At 41.0% G+C, this 15,052-nt stretch overlaps 1 protein-coding gene across 3 annotated transcripts in view; it reads right to left on the bottom strand.

Annotated features, from left to right (window-relative positions):
* The window catches only part of LOC110529611 (exostosin-1), a 280,414-nt gene that overhangs the window by 34,798 nt on the left and 230,564 nt on the right, over positions 1-15,052 (bottom strand). For all 3 annotated transcript variants that reach the window (XM_036985038.1, XM_036985037.1, XM_036985039.1), the window contains exon 4: positions 10,987-11,094. In XM_036985038.1, the coding sequence (XP_036840933.1) occupies positions 10,987-11,094 (108 nt within the window). The remainder of the gene's footprint in view (positions 1-10,986; positions 11,095-15,052) is intronic.

Below are 15,052 nucleotides of genomic sequence, written 5' to 3' on the forward strand. Positions count from 1 at the left end.
AAGTTAAAACATGTTTTTAGAAATGTTGGCAAATGTATTGAAAATTAAATACAGAAATATCGAATTTACATAAGTATTCACACCCCTGAGTCAATACATTAGAATCATATTTAGTAGCTATTACAGCTGTGAGTCTTCTGGGTAAGTCTCTAAGAGCTTTACTCACCTGGATTGTACAATATTTGCCTAATATTATTTTCCAAATTCTTCAAGCGCTCTCAAATTGGTTGTTGATCATTGCTAGACAACCATTTTCAAGATTTTCAAGTAGATTTATGTCAAAACTGTAACTCGGCCACTCTGGAACATTCACTGTCTTCTTGGTAAGGAACTCCAGTGTAAATTTAGCCTTGCATTTTAGGTTATTGTCCTGCTGAATGGTGAATTTATCTTCCATTTATTTTCCTTGACTCTGTTAAAGCTGCAAGTCAAATTAAGAGGGGTAACTTTGCGCGAGACTTTGCTTGTGTGAGCCAAAATGGCTCATAAGAGTAGGAGCCTATCTCTTGTTTCTGTAGTGTAATGTACCTTGTAGCTTGATGTACCAGTACACCAACTGGATAGGACGCTAGTCAATCGCAGGGCCTTACCCCCAATCTATCTCAATCTATCTTGAATGTTAAAATATGAGTGCCAAGCAAAATAAAAACAAAAAAAACAGGAGTCAAAACAAAATCAGTCTAAACAAAACCATAAATAAAGAGAGGGGTGGGCTCAAAGAAGGGAAGAGTGTGATGTATCAGTGTATGGTGAGGGGAGGTTTGGGATTTGGACACGAACCCGGTTTAGGATAAGGGTTGGGGTTGGGTTAGGATACGAACCCGGTTTAGGGTAAGGGGTAGGAAAAGGGTGTGGGTTAGGTGCTGCTCGGATTGTGGGCAGCTTGGTCAGCATCAACTGGAAGACAGGAGGGGGCAGCGTCTGCTGGACGACCTGCTGGGGTTGCCTGTACACAGCAATGACAGGGTTGGAACACAAAAAAAGATTAGTTGAAAGGCACACTGTCATGTCGGGATCAAATGAGCTAAAAATAGAAAAGTATTTTCTTCCCAAAAATAACTTTTGTAGCCTTTAAATCAGACAACATGAACTCATAAGAATCAGACTGGTTCCAATCCATATCATAGATCATCTGCTCCCTTACAGATTCTCTGGTATGGTCCCTGTAGCATCCCCAGCTGAAAGAATGGTCAACTCTCAAACTGATGGTTCATGAAAGTTTCATGCGGTAGCATTTCCATAAACACACCGTAAGAGCTCGTCCTCTTTCCAGCCAGGTGCTAAGTTCGTTGTTTCTTGGGTGCTTGAACAACCTTAACGAAAACATATTTTCCTTTTCCTCTCTCGTGCCTGTTTCCCATATACCCTTGGTGCGTAAAACAGAGAAGGCAAAAAGCCTGCTTTCAAAATAAAAGTCACACTAAACTGTCAAATATACAGGATAGGATAGAGGATAGAAAGTTCCTACACGAAAATAAAAGTCCAAATATAGAGCAGACGTGATCGGACACTTGTTTACACTCCCACTAAATCAGTAGTGATTTGGAACAATGTACATGGTATACACAAATAACGAATGATTTCTGTACTTTAAATGACCTAAGACCAGAAATATGGTATCAGAAAGGTATGGAATCATAGCACAAACGACTCAAAAGTAGAAGAGATCATGGTTAGATATAGGATGTAAAGAGATTTGGGGGGGGGGGGCATATATCTTAACCAGTCTCCGGCAACAAGACTAGTTTTTGAACTGGGCGTTCGAACACTGACAGCTTGGTGAGACGCTTGCCTGTCTTGTCTAACTTTCGATCACCAACACATATTCTGACTCTCCTTACTAGTCCCTCTTTATCAACAGTAGTCTCTGAGACTACCCATCCACCACTAATTTCTAGGCAGATCATCATCTCTCATCATCACTATGTCACCGAACTGCAGGTTTCTCGTCGGGGTGTGCCAGCACTGCCGGATGGCGATGTTGGCTAGATACTCTTTTCGCCAGCGTCTCCAAAACCGTTCTACTTGGTATTAAACAGGCCGTCACCTTTTCTGAGCGTACATGTCCTCCCTGATGAATCTGGCAGGAGGAAGTAGAGCTGTGGTAGATTTCATAGTAAGCAGATGATTAGGGGTGAGTGGCTCAAGACTGTTTGGATCATTGGGGTTGTCAACGGTGAGTGGGCGATTGTTTACATTTGTCATTGCGTCGTAGAAGAAGGCTCGTAGAGAATAATCATCTAGTCTACCAGAAGAGAGTGAGAGTGTGGAGCTAAGGATACCTCTCACTGTTCGCTCCCAGATGCCACCCACGTGACTTGAATGGGGGGGCATTCATGCTGAAATCACACTGTTTCTCAACGAGATAGGCAGTCAGCCTGTCCATGTCAACTTCCTTGAGCGCTTCCTTCAGTTCATTATTGGCTCACACAAAGTTGCTTCCTTGGTCACATTTAATCTGACGAACTGACCATGTATGGTTATGAAGCAGCGCAGACCATTAATGAAGGCATTTGTTGACATGTCATCTAATATTTCAATATGAACGGCACGAGAGAAAAAACAGGTGAAGAGAAGACCATACCTTTTATGCACTCTTCGTCCTTGCTTAATGAGAAATGGGCCAAAACAATCCATATCGCAGTACGTAAAGGGCGGTGATGAGTCCACACGCTCTGGAGGGAGATCAGCAATATTTTGCAAGGAGGCAACTGTAGACAGTATACCTCGACGCGTTGCAGGTTGGTCCTTGAGATTGACATTGAACTTGAAGCAGTCAGACTCAACGTGCCACTGAATCTCTAGTGCTTTTTTCTGATGGCAAGTCATCAAATGCAAGGTTACGGTCCTTAATGTCGGATGCACGTTCAGATGGCGGTATACTTTCTAGGACAGCTCTGTCATTGGATACAAACATGTGCAGTCGAAGCTCTCGAGCCTCACATGCAAACTGAATAGCATGTTCCGTACTGTCTATGCTTGTGACCCTGTCATCTACATAAAAGTCGCTCATGATGAATTGTGAGCCTAGAGGGTATAGGTCTCTGTTCTCCTTAGCTAGATGCTTCAGCCCATAGTTTGCACCTCCAGTAGATAATGCGGCACCAAACAGATGCACCTTCATGCGGAACACTTGAGGTTGTGGAGTAATGTCTCCCTTTTTCCACCAAAGGAAGTGCAGATAGTTTCGGTCAGTCTCAGGAACATGGAACTGGTGAAACATCATCTCAATGTCACACATCTGCCAAATACACATGAGAACACCATTCAGCTTGTCCATCAAATCAGGCCCTGGAAGCAGATGGTCATTTAAACTTGTACTTGGCAGAGCGATCAAATACTACGCGTAGCTTATCTGACTTCTTAGGATGATAGACACCATGATGAGCAATATTCCATTTCCTGCCTTCATTTTCATCATCTTCAACTTCTTCCGGTCACCATTTTCAATGACCTCATCCATGAACTTGACAATGTTCCTTATACTTTTCATCGTTTAACAGTTTCCTTTTAAGGTGGCTGAGTCGTACAATGGCGAGTTGTTTATCGTCGGGTAGATTGGGTCTCTCCTTAAAAGGCAAGGTCAATTTATAATGGTCATGACTATTTTTCCTTATACCATCATTCAGCTTGTTCAGGAAGAGGATGTCATCCTGAGACACGGTTTTGCCATCTTCACTGGCGTCCTTGAAATCGGACTCCAGAATGTGAATAGCATCTGCAGGGGATCTCTTTGACAATGACCCGGTGACACACACTAGCGACGCATTTACATTTGATTTTTAAATGTGTCACACTTTGCTACTTCCTTTTCAAATAGGCAGACATTATGCATACTCTATCATTTTTTTAAACATTTATTTAACTAGGCAAGTCAGTTAAGAACACATTCTTATTGACGGCCTAGGAACAGTGGGTTAACTGCCTATTCAGGGGCAGAACGACAGATTTGTACCTTGTCAGCTCAGGGATTTGAACTTGCAACCTTCTGGTTACTAATCCAGCGCTCTAACCACTAGGCTACCCTGCTGCCATGAAAATGATAATGCAATATCTTTTCTTGCATTTCATTTAGAATTTTGTCACCAAAAATGCAAAATTGCAAATATGACATTGATTTATAATTTCTTCATTTGCATTTCCAATTGAGTTTAGGAAGCTAAATGCTTCCATAGATACTAGCCATATGACCACAACTACACTGAACAAAAATATTAACGCAACATGTAAAGTGTTGATCCCATGTTTCATGAGCTGAAATTAAAGACATTTCTTTACATCCCTGTTAGTGAGCATTTCTCATTTGCCAAGATAATCCATCCACCTGACAGATGTGGCATATCAAGAAGCTGATTAAACAGCATGATCATTACACAGGTGCGCCTGTGGACAATAATAGGCCTCACTAAAAGTTGCAGTTTTGTCCCACAACACAATGCCACAGTTTTATCACATTTTGAGGGAGCATGCAATTAGCATGCTGACTGCAAGAATATCCACCAAAGCCGTTGACAGAGGATTTAATGTTAATTTATCTACTATAAGCCGCATCCAATGTCATTTTAGAGAATTTGGCAACAAGTCCAACCGGTCTCACAACCGCAGACCACGTGTAACCATGCCACGTGCCACATAACCATGCCACGTGTGTGAATGCCTGGCTCATGTCACTGACGTGAAATGGCTAGCTAGTTAGCAGTGCGCACCAGTAGCGTTTCAATCGGTGACGTCACTCGTTCTGAGACCTTGAATGAGTTGTTTCCCTTGCTTTGCAAGGACTACAGCTTTTGTCGAGTGATGGGTAACGATGCTTTGTGGGAAGCAGTTGTTTACAGTTCATTCAGAAAGTATTCAGACCCGTTGACTTTTTCCACGTTTTGTTACGTTAAAACCTTATTTTCAAATTGATTCAATCGTTTTCCCCCCATAATGACGAAGCAAAAACAGAATTTTTGACATTTTTGCAAATGTATAAAAAATATCACATTTACATAAGTATTAACTTCTTATGAATGGGGGCAGTGTTGAGTAGCTTGGATGAATAAGGTGCCCAGAGGTTCCCAGAGTAAACTGCCTGCTACTCAGTCCCAGAAGCTAATTTATGCATAGCATTAGTATATTTGTATAGAAAACACTCTGAAGTTTCTAGAACTGTTTGAATGATGTCTGTGAGTATAACATAACTCATATGGCAGGCAAAAACCTGAGAGAAAATCCAACCAGGAAGTGGGAAATCTGAGGTTTGTAGGTTTTCAACTCATTGCCTATCGAAGATACAGTGGGATATTGGTCATATTGCACTTCCTAAGGCTTCCACTAGATGTCAACAGTCTTTAGAACCTTGTTTGATGCTTCTACTGTGAAGTGGGGGCGAATGAGAGGGGAATGAGTCAGAGGTCTGCCAGAGAGCCACGAGCCCGGCCACGCTCGTTCACGTGAGAGCGAGCTCTGTTCCATTGCATTTCTACAGACAAAGGAATTCTCCGGTTGGAACATTATTGAAGATTCATGTTAAAAACATCCTAAAGATTGATTCTATACATCGTTTGACATGTAACGGAACTTTTTAACTTTTTGTCTGCTCCTGTGAAGTGGGGGCGAATGAGAGGGGAATGAGTCAGAGGTCTGCCAGAGAGCCACGAGCCCGGCCACGCTCGTTCACGTGAGAGCGAGCTCTGTTCCATTGCATTTCTACAGACAAAGGAATTCTCCGGTTGGAACATTATTGAAGATTCATGTTAAAAACATCCTAAAGATTGATTCTATACATCGTTTGACATGTAACGGAACTTTTTAACTTTTTGTCTGCTCCTAGTGATCGCGCGTCATGAATTTGAATTTGTGAACTGAACGCGCTAACAAAAGGAGGTATTTGGACATAAATGATGAATATTATCGAACAAAACAAACATTTATTGTGGAACTGGGATTCCTGGGAGTGCATTCTGATGAAGATCATCAAAGGTAAGTGAATATTTATAATGCTATTTCTGACTTCTGTTGACTACACAACATGGCGGATATCTGTTATACTCAGATTATAGCATGGTGTGCTTTTTCTGTAAAGTAAAAAAAAAAAATCTGACACAGCGGTTGCATTAAGGAGAAGTGTATCTATAATTCCGTGCATAATAGTTGTATATTTTATCAATGTTTATTATGAGTATTTCTGTAAATTGATGTGGCTCTCTGCTCTCATGTTTTGGAACTACTGAATGTAACGCGCTAATGTAAACTGAGATTTTTGTAATACAAATATGAACTTTATCGAACAAAACATATATGTATTGTGTAACATGCAGTCCTATGAGTGTCATCTGATGAAGATCATCAAAGATTAGAGATTCATTTATCTCTATTTCTGCTTTTTGTGACTCCTCTCTTTGGCTGGAAAAATTGTGTTTTTCTGTGACTTGGCTCTGACCTAACATAATCGTTTGGTTTGCTTTCGCTGTAAAGACTTTTTGAAATCGGACACTGTGGTGGGATTAACAAGAAGTGTATCTTTAAATTGGTGTAAAATACTTGTATGTTTGAGGAATTTTAATTATGGGATTTCTGTTGTTTTGAATTTGGCGCCCTGCACTTTCACTGGTGTTGTCATATCGATCCCATTAACCAGCCCAAAGAGGTTTTTAAGACAATTTACTCAGTACTTTGTTGCAGCACATTTGGCAGAGATTACAGCCTCAAGTCTTCTTGGTTATGACGCTACAAGCTTGGCACACCTGTATTTGGGGAGTTTCTTCCATTCTTCTCTGCAGATCCTCTCAAGCTCTGTCAGGTTGGATGGGGAGTGTCACTGCACAGCTAATTTCAGGTCTTTCCAGAAATGTTTGATCAGGTTCAAGTCCGGGCTCTGGCTGGGCCACTCAAGGACATTCAAAGACTTGTCCCGAAGCCAAACCTGCATTGTCTTGACTGTGTGCTTAGTGTCGTTGTCCTGTTGGAAGGTGAACCTTCGCCCCAGTCTGAGGTCCTGAGAGCCCTGGAGCAAGGATCTCTCTGTACTTTGCTCCGTTCATCTTTCCCTCAATCAAATCAAATCAAATTGTATTTGTCACATACGCTGAATACAACAGGTGTAGACTTTACTTAAATACTTACCTTACCACCTGGGGCGGCCCGTCAGGAAGTCCAGGAGCCATTTGCAGAGGGAGGTGTTTTGTCCCAGGGTCCTTAGCTTATTGATGTGCTTTGAGGGCACTATGGTGTTGAACACTGAGCTGTAGTCAATGAATAGCATTCTCACATAGGTGTTTATTTTGTCCAGGTGGGAATGGGCAGTGTGGAGTCCAATAGAGATTGCATCATCTGTGGATCTGTTAGGGCGGTATGCATATTGAAGTGGGTCTAGGGTTTCTGGGATAATGGTGTTGATGTGAGCCAAGAAGAGCGGCTTGTAATACACTCCGACAATAACCGTTCTTATTATACCTCAGTGCATTTAACATACTTTGTACTACCTGAAAATTGAGACGCGCCGGATCATTCCTTCTGTAGCTGTTGGGGCAGTGTTGTTGCTTCGGTCCTTGATCTGATCTATAGGCTATATAGGCTATTTATCAAAGTAGCCCATTTTGCATTGATAATCAACTATAATCTCAGCGTCTGTTCAAACAACAAAGATCCACCCAAAAGTATTTTGTTTAGAAGTAATAACTTCAAGGTTATTGTGAAATGGTAGAACCTAATGTAGCCAACTATACTACATGACCAAAGGTATGTGGACACCTGCAAGTCAAACATCTCATTCCAAAATCATGGGCATTAATATGGAGTTGGTCCCCCCTTTGCTGCTATGACAGCCTCCAATCTTCTGGGAAGGCTTTACACCAGATGTTGGAACATTGCTGCGGGGACTTGCTTCCATTCAGCCACAAGAGCATTAGTGAGGCCGGGCACTGATGTTGTGTGTTTAGGCCTGGCTCGCAGTCAGTATTCCAATTCATCCCAAAGCTATTCAATGGGGTCGAAGTCAGGGCTCTGTGCAGGCCAGTCAAGTTTTTCCACACATCTCGACAAACCATTTCTGTATGGACCTCGCTTCGTGTACGTAAGGGGGCATTGTCATCCTGAAACAGGAAAGGGCCTTCCCCAAACTGTTGCCACAAAGTTGGACGTACAGAATCGTCTAGAATGTCATTGTATGCTGTTACTGGAACCAAGGGGCCTAGCCTGAACCATGAAAACAGCCCCAGATCATTATTCCTCCTGCACCAAACTTTACAGTTGGCATGATGCATTCGGGCAGGAGGTGTTCTCCTGGTATCTGCCTAACCCAGTATAGTCCGTTGGACTGCCAGATGGTGAAGCCTGAGGCATCACTCCGGAGAACGAGTTTCCACTGCTCCAGAGTCCAATACACCACTCCAGCCGACGTTTGGAATTGCGCGTGGTGTGCATCTGCTCGGCCTTGGAAACCCATTTCATGAACCTCCTGACGAACAACTCTTGTGCTGACGTTGCAGTTTGGAACTCGTTGTGAGTGTTGCAACAAAGGACAAACAATTGTTACACGCTTCAGCACCTCATCGGTCCCGTTCTGTGAGCTTGTGTGGCCTACCACTTCACGGCTGAGCTGTTGTTGCTCCTAGACCTTTTCACTTCACAATAACAAAATGTACAGTTGACCGGGCAACTCTAGCAGGGCAGAAATATGACAATCTGACTTGTTGGAAAGGTGGCATCCTATGACGGTGCCAAGTTGAAAGTCACTAAGCTCTTCAGTATGGGCCATTCTACTGCCTGTATTTGTCTATGGAGATTGCATGGCTGTGTGCTCAATTTTATACACCTGTCAGCAACGGGTGTGGCTGAACTAGCCGAATCCAGTAATTTGAAGGGGTGTCCACCTACTTTTGGCCATGTAGTGTCACTAGCCATGTGCTTTTAAAGTCCATGACCAAAACATGTTTTATTTTTAGCTGATATCAGAATGCATACACAAGCAGCATATCAAACTGGGATAATGTTTTAGGTTACACCATCAAGTATAAGAATATTTGCCTGGGCATATTATTTGGTTATAGATCGGATTATTTTACATGTGGGAAGCAAAGAAAAAAAGTGCACATTATCATACCTAACAAAAAAAATCCTTCTTCAAACACAAAGATCCTTAGCTAGAAATAAAATATGTAAATACTTGCTCTAGTAAAAAAATATGTATTATGCAGCTTTATTGTTTTAGAAAAGGGGATGGATTACACAGAGAAAAGTGCCTTCCTTTCTTCCTTTTACTTGTCACTCCTATTGGCTCCTCCACTTCAAGGTTTGTGTTCTCTGATTGGCTCAAAGTCAAGTTGTTGGCTACTGACGAGCAGGGCAATTCTACAAGTAGAAACGTCAGGTTTGTCTGTACCAGGTTGGGACTCAGCAGGTACATATTTTGTTCTAGCAAGAGATGGAACGGCCTCCTACTGTGTTAAGTACCTATCGGCCCGCCGTTTTCTTGGTGTGTCTGACTTCTAAGTGCTTAATTTAATTAGATGTAACAATTATTTGTGCCTAGTGAACAAATGCTGTCATTATATATTTTTTCTTTCTCCTAGAGACAAAACGTCCTTGAGTGCCTCATATCCTGTCACAGCATATTTTCCACGTCTACACATATCTGACAACAATTAGCATGCTTTTAGGACAGGGACTTTGTAACTAGGGGGTGAAGAGAGTGAGAAAAAACAATAGTTAGCAACTCTGAATGTCTTTCATTCAACAGCGTATAATTACAGGACTGGTATTAAAACCATTTACGGCTTTTAATAGGCTGCATTTGCATTGTGTGTTGACTCAATTTTGCAATTGAGTGCAAATCAACTGATACACATCTTTGTGTGCATCAGTAGTCTGAGATAAAATAAATGTGTCGGGTTTCAATAGAACCATGGGTCGTTCCCAGGTCAACGGCAACAGGCAGCTCCTCTAATAATTGCTCTGATTTCATAAGTGGGGATGGAACTGAGACAAGAAGGTGAATGACACTGAGGGAAATCTTGTCATATCTCGGCACACATCATTTCCTCATTTATTTTCATGTTCTGGGTGACATTTTTCATATCGTAAATCAAACGTCTTCCTTTTTGCCACATCAGCTGCTAATAAGTTCAGTAATTAAAGAATATAAATATCATACATCTTGAATTACATAATTAATGGGATAGTTGATTGATACAGGGCCCATGCTCTGGGAGACATTAGGGAGATGGGCGGGCGGTTGCAGGGATGGGGTAGATTAATATGTGTAGGTATATTGGCATTTCATCACACCCCTCTGCAAACAAGCCTTCTGAAACCGCGGGTGTGGCTGGCAAGATGAGGATTCTCTTCCTCTAATTCTGGATACTTGGTATAGTATGTAAAGTTAAAGGATGGCTAGTTTATGAAGCTAACAAAAGGTAACTGTAGGAATGCGCAGGTTAGCGTTTGTCAAAATTCTTCTTCTTCTGGAGCCAGCTCTGCAGAGCTGTCACTAGCTGGAACAGACACAAAGTCCAATTTTTATTTATTTAAACCTAACCACACTGCTAACCCCAACCTTAAATTAAAAATCATGAATTTTTACAATATAGACCATTTTGACTTTGCAGCTGGCCCATCTAGTGGAAATCGCTCAGTTCTGCCTCAAGGACAAGACTCACCCCAATGAACATGAAACTGCAACTAATGCGGAATGATAAGAGAGAGTAGTTTGAGGTAACAGAATATTACAGCAAACAGGAGTGCTGTGATAGGACAATATTGACCCCCCCAAAAGTTACTGTAGTATGTTTGCAAAATTGTATCAATATATTCCTTTGGAGAGAGCAGTAAAAGTCATCCATCCCAGCGGTCCTTACTAAGGTCTACTTTATAGAGCCCAACGTGAGTTGTGATTGCCTTGTGTTCTAGCATAAGGTACAGTTTACGGTACTGTATAACAGCATGAGAGAGCGAGTGAGAGAGAGAAAGAAGTGTCATAGGGAGGAGGTCTCCATCAGTAGTTACCTGCAGCAGGAGCCTCTCGTCCCCGATGACAGCTGCTTTGCTCCAGTCGATGATCTCGGAAAAAGGCAGCTCCCAGCCGTTGCTCAGTAGGACAGGGATACAGGCAGCCTGGGGGAGGAGGACGGTAGCCCAGGGGGAAGCACAGAGAGGGTCAGTGGTAATAGAATATGCACATACACCTCTATTATGGATACCAGTCTCTACCCTTCTACTGGACTGATAAGAAATAGTCACAGTTATAAGAGCTAGTCCAGATATTTCTTTACAGTAAAGTATCAGATTATTTTGTAGTCATGTCTACAAACAGGTTCATCAGAATGCCCTGTCATACAGAGTAAAACGTGGAATGTTAGTCACACAATGGTAGGGCGTATTGTATAACGCTATTTAGTTGAACCTATTGGGTCTTATCATTAGTGCAGATAATTAGTTACTAGCATCAAACAAATACTTGAGTAATTGGATATATTTTTAGTTAGTATGTTTTCATTGTTTGTTGAACATAGTTCATCACTCACTGAGCTGATTTTAGTATTCAAAGCTGCACCTTTATAATGGAAATTAGAAATTGTTTCACTCCTTTCACTCCTGCAACATTTTTTTAGGTGATGAAGCGCTAGATAAAAAAATGTCATATTTTCCTGAATCAAAGTTTGTACCGACAGATGTAGCCTATTGAATATATAAATCTATATAATATAATTCTATATTATAATAGAATATGCATAAAATTCATCCTCATTTTGCAACGTCTGCCTATACTAGAGGTCGACTGATTAATCGGCATGGCCGATTACATTGCAATCCACGAGGAAACTGCGTGGCAGGCTGACCACCTGCTACGCGAGTGCAGCGTCAAAAGGACCTTGTGGTTGCAAGGAGCCAAGGTAAGTTGTTAGCTACATTAAACTTATCTTATAAAAAACAATCAATCTTCACATAATCACTAGTTAACTACACATGGTTGATGATATTACCAGGTTAACTAGCTTGTCTTGTGTTGCATATAATCAATGCGGTGCCTGTTAATTTATCATAAAATCAAAGCCTACTTCAACTTCGCCAAACGGGTGATTATTTAACAAAAGCGAAAAAGCACAATCGTTGCACAAATGTACCTAACCATAAACATCAATGCCTTTCTTAAAATCAATACACAGAAGTATTTATTTTTAAACCTGCATATTTAGTTAAAATAAATTCATGTTAGCAGCCAATATTAACTTAGGGAAATTGTGTCACTTCTCTTGCGTTCAGTCAAGCAGAGTCGGGTTAAATGCAACAGTTTGGGCCGCCTGAATCTTTCTTCCTAACAAAGACCGTAATTCATTTGCCAGAATTTTACATAATTATGACATAACATTGAAGGTTATGCAATCTAACAGCAGTATTTAGACTTAAGGTTGCCACCCGTTCGATAAAATACGGAACGATTCAGTATTTCACTGAAAGAATAAACGTTTTGTTTTCGAAATGATAGTTTCCGGATTTTTACCATATTAATGATCAAAGGCTCGTATTTCGGTGTTTATTATATTATATTGATTGATATTGTCTGATTGAGTGGTGGTAGGCAGCAGCAGGCTCATAAGCATTCATTCAAACAGCACTTTACTGCATTTGCCAGCAGCTCTTAGCAATGCTTGAAGCACAGCGCTGTTTATGACTTCAAGCCTATCAACTCCTAAGATTACGCTGGCAATACTAAAGTGCCTATAAGAACATCCAATAGTCAAAGGTATATGAAATACAAATGGTATAGAGAGAAATAGTTGATGCATCATAATTCCTATAATAACTACAACCTAAAACTTCTTAACTGGGAATATTGAAGAACTGGGAATATTGAATCACCAGCTTTCATATGTTCTCATGTTCTGAGCAAGGAACTTAAACGTTAGCTTTTTACCATGGCACATATTGCACTTTTACTTTCTTCTCCAACACTGTGTTTTTGCATTATTTAAACAAAATTGAACATGTTTCATTATTTACTTGAGACTAAATAGATTTTATTTATGTACTATATTAAGTTAAAATAAAAGTGTTAATTCAGTATTGTTGTAATTGTCATTATTACAAATATATATATAATACCAATTATACCGATTATTGGGCCTCCAATAATATATAATACCGATTATACCGATTATTGGTCCTCCAATAATCGGTATCCCTGTTGAAAAATCATAATCGGTCGACCTCTAGCCCACACATATTGTCTCAATATTTATTTTTAATACCCTCAATTACCAAGTTAGGCATACCTAATTTCAAAATAGGCCATCACAGTCAATCGTGAATGATAATTATTCACGTTTTACCGGTGATCATCATTCATTTGATTGACCTCAATCAGTTTTATGGAAATATGCATTTATAGTGGGAATATGCCTTTATTTATGGGAATATGCATCTTGAGTGTTATTTTAAGCGATTGGAGGGCCATTCGTGCTGCTGAAAGGACAGCGCCAGGATCGTGCAATGATGTTAAAAAAGTTTAACCAACTTGTGGTGTGGAAGGATAGCTCTGCGATTCGGCCAGTTCAGAAACAAACAATATTCATTTATAGTATAGCCTAATAGGCTACGACTACGTGGTATAGCTATTTGTAGGCTATAGCCTAATGTTAATACAAATACATATAGCTTAATATCCCTGTACTGTTTGCAGGGAGAGCTTTAGTTGTGAGTAGGCATTGCATTGTATTGTGTAGCTGTATCATAAATACACTTTGATTAGCTTGAACACATGGTTACAATATACCCTATTACAGAATAAAAAGAAAACTGAGGTGAAATATCAATTCATATCATTTATTTGCAGAGATTGAACATTAATTCAAATCAATTGACAAAGTAGTGAACATAAATCATTACTACGTAGAATTGCAGAACATTTGTTTTAAAACATAAAATCAAATCAAGCTTTTGATGTGTAACCATGCACCTCAATAAACTAATATAATCTTAATGCATTATTACCTTCAACTTGGCCTAATTCATATTTCCAATTGCCCACCCTGCCATCCCAAGCTAGAACAGGCTTTGCGTCTCAACCAATAGCCAATAGTCGAAATATCCCAAGGAGGGATACAACAACTTCCAGAGGGTCAGGCTCCTTGGGCTTTGCGGTGGCTACTATGGTTTGGATTTCCTCCGCAGAACGGTGTCGCCGTTACCAAGTAGTCACATTTGGTTCTGGATTCCACTCCGCAAGAGGGGGTCGGTGGAGTTTTATGAACATCAAGGCAGACACAGTGTGAATTTGGATCCTAGATCTCGTTGGTGTGATGATAAGGTTCATGTGGCTGAACCCCCTCTAACACGCCGCTGAGGTACAGTGCTTGACTCGGACTAAAATAGGTTCCAGTACTCATTTTGGGTGCCGGTACTGTTTATATATAGGTGCAGGAGCTCCACAATAATTTTGAGCAGGAGCTCAAGTAGTAGAGAAAAGGAAGTGCCGGTACTCAGCTCCGGTGAGCTTCGCCCAAGTCAAGCACTGGAGATCATGTACAGTTAAGCAGTGGTCTCAGCTCGCGTGGCATGTGTTCCCTACTGTGAACAAAGTCCCTAAAGCCATTGATGGTGGAGGCACACAGGAGGGAGAGTCTTGGCACAGGATGCAAATGTCTTCTTGCCTGAATCCCGGAGGGAGAGGCTCTGAGGCTCTCCCCCCTCAGCTCTCTCTCCAGGATGTTTGCCTGACGTATCAGGTGTGTGCCCTGCAGCCTGGTTCGCTGCGGACAAGCCTTTAAAGCTTGTGGTTGTGAACATGTGGCTTCTCATTTTGTTTATAAGACTGGATAGAAACAGCTGGTGAATCTTTATAAACGTTTGCCAAAGTGGTCAAGCATCTGATGGACCTTCGCAGTGCACACACGTAGCCTACAGTTAATCATTATCGCCACAGCCAGAAATATATATATTTTCATTTAACCTTTATTTAACTAGGCAAGTCAGTTAATAACAAATATTCTTTAGAATGACGACCTACACCTGCCAAATCCAGACGACGCTGGGCAAATTGTGCGCTGCCCTATTGGACTCCCAATCACCACCG

The sequence above is a fragment of the Oncorhynchus mykiss genome, chromosome 8 (assembly GCF_013265735.2).
Source record: "Oncorhynchus mykiss isolate Arlee chromosome 8, USDA_OmykA_1.1, whole genome shotgun sequence".
Classification (NCBI taxonomy): domain Eukaryota; kingdom Metazoa; phylum Chordata; class Actinopteri; order Salmoniformes; family Salmonidae; genus Oncorhynchus; species Oncorhynchus mykiss.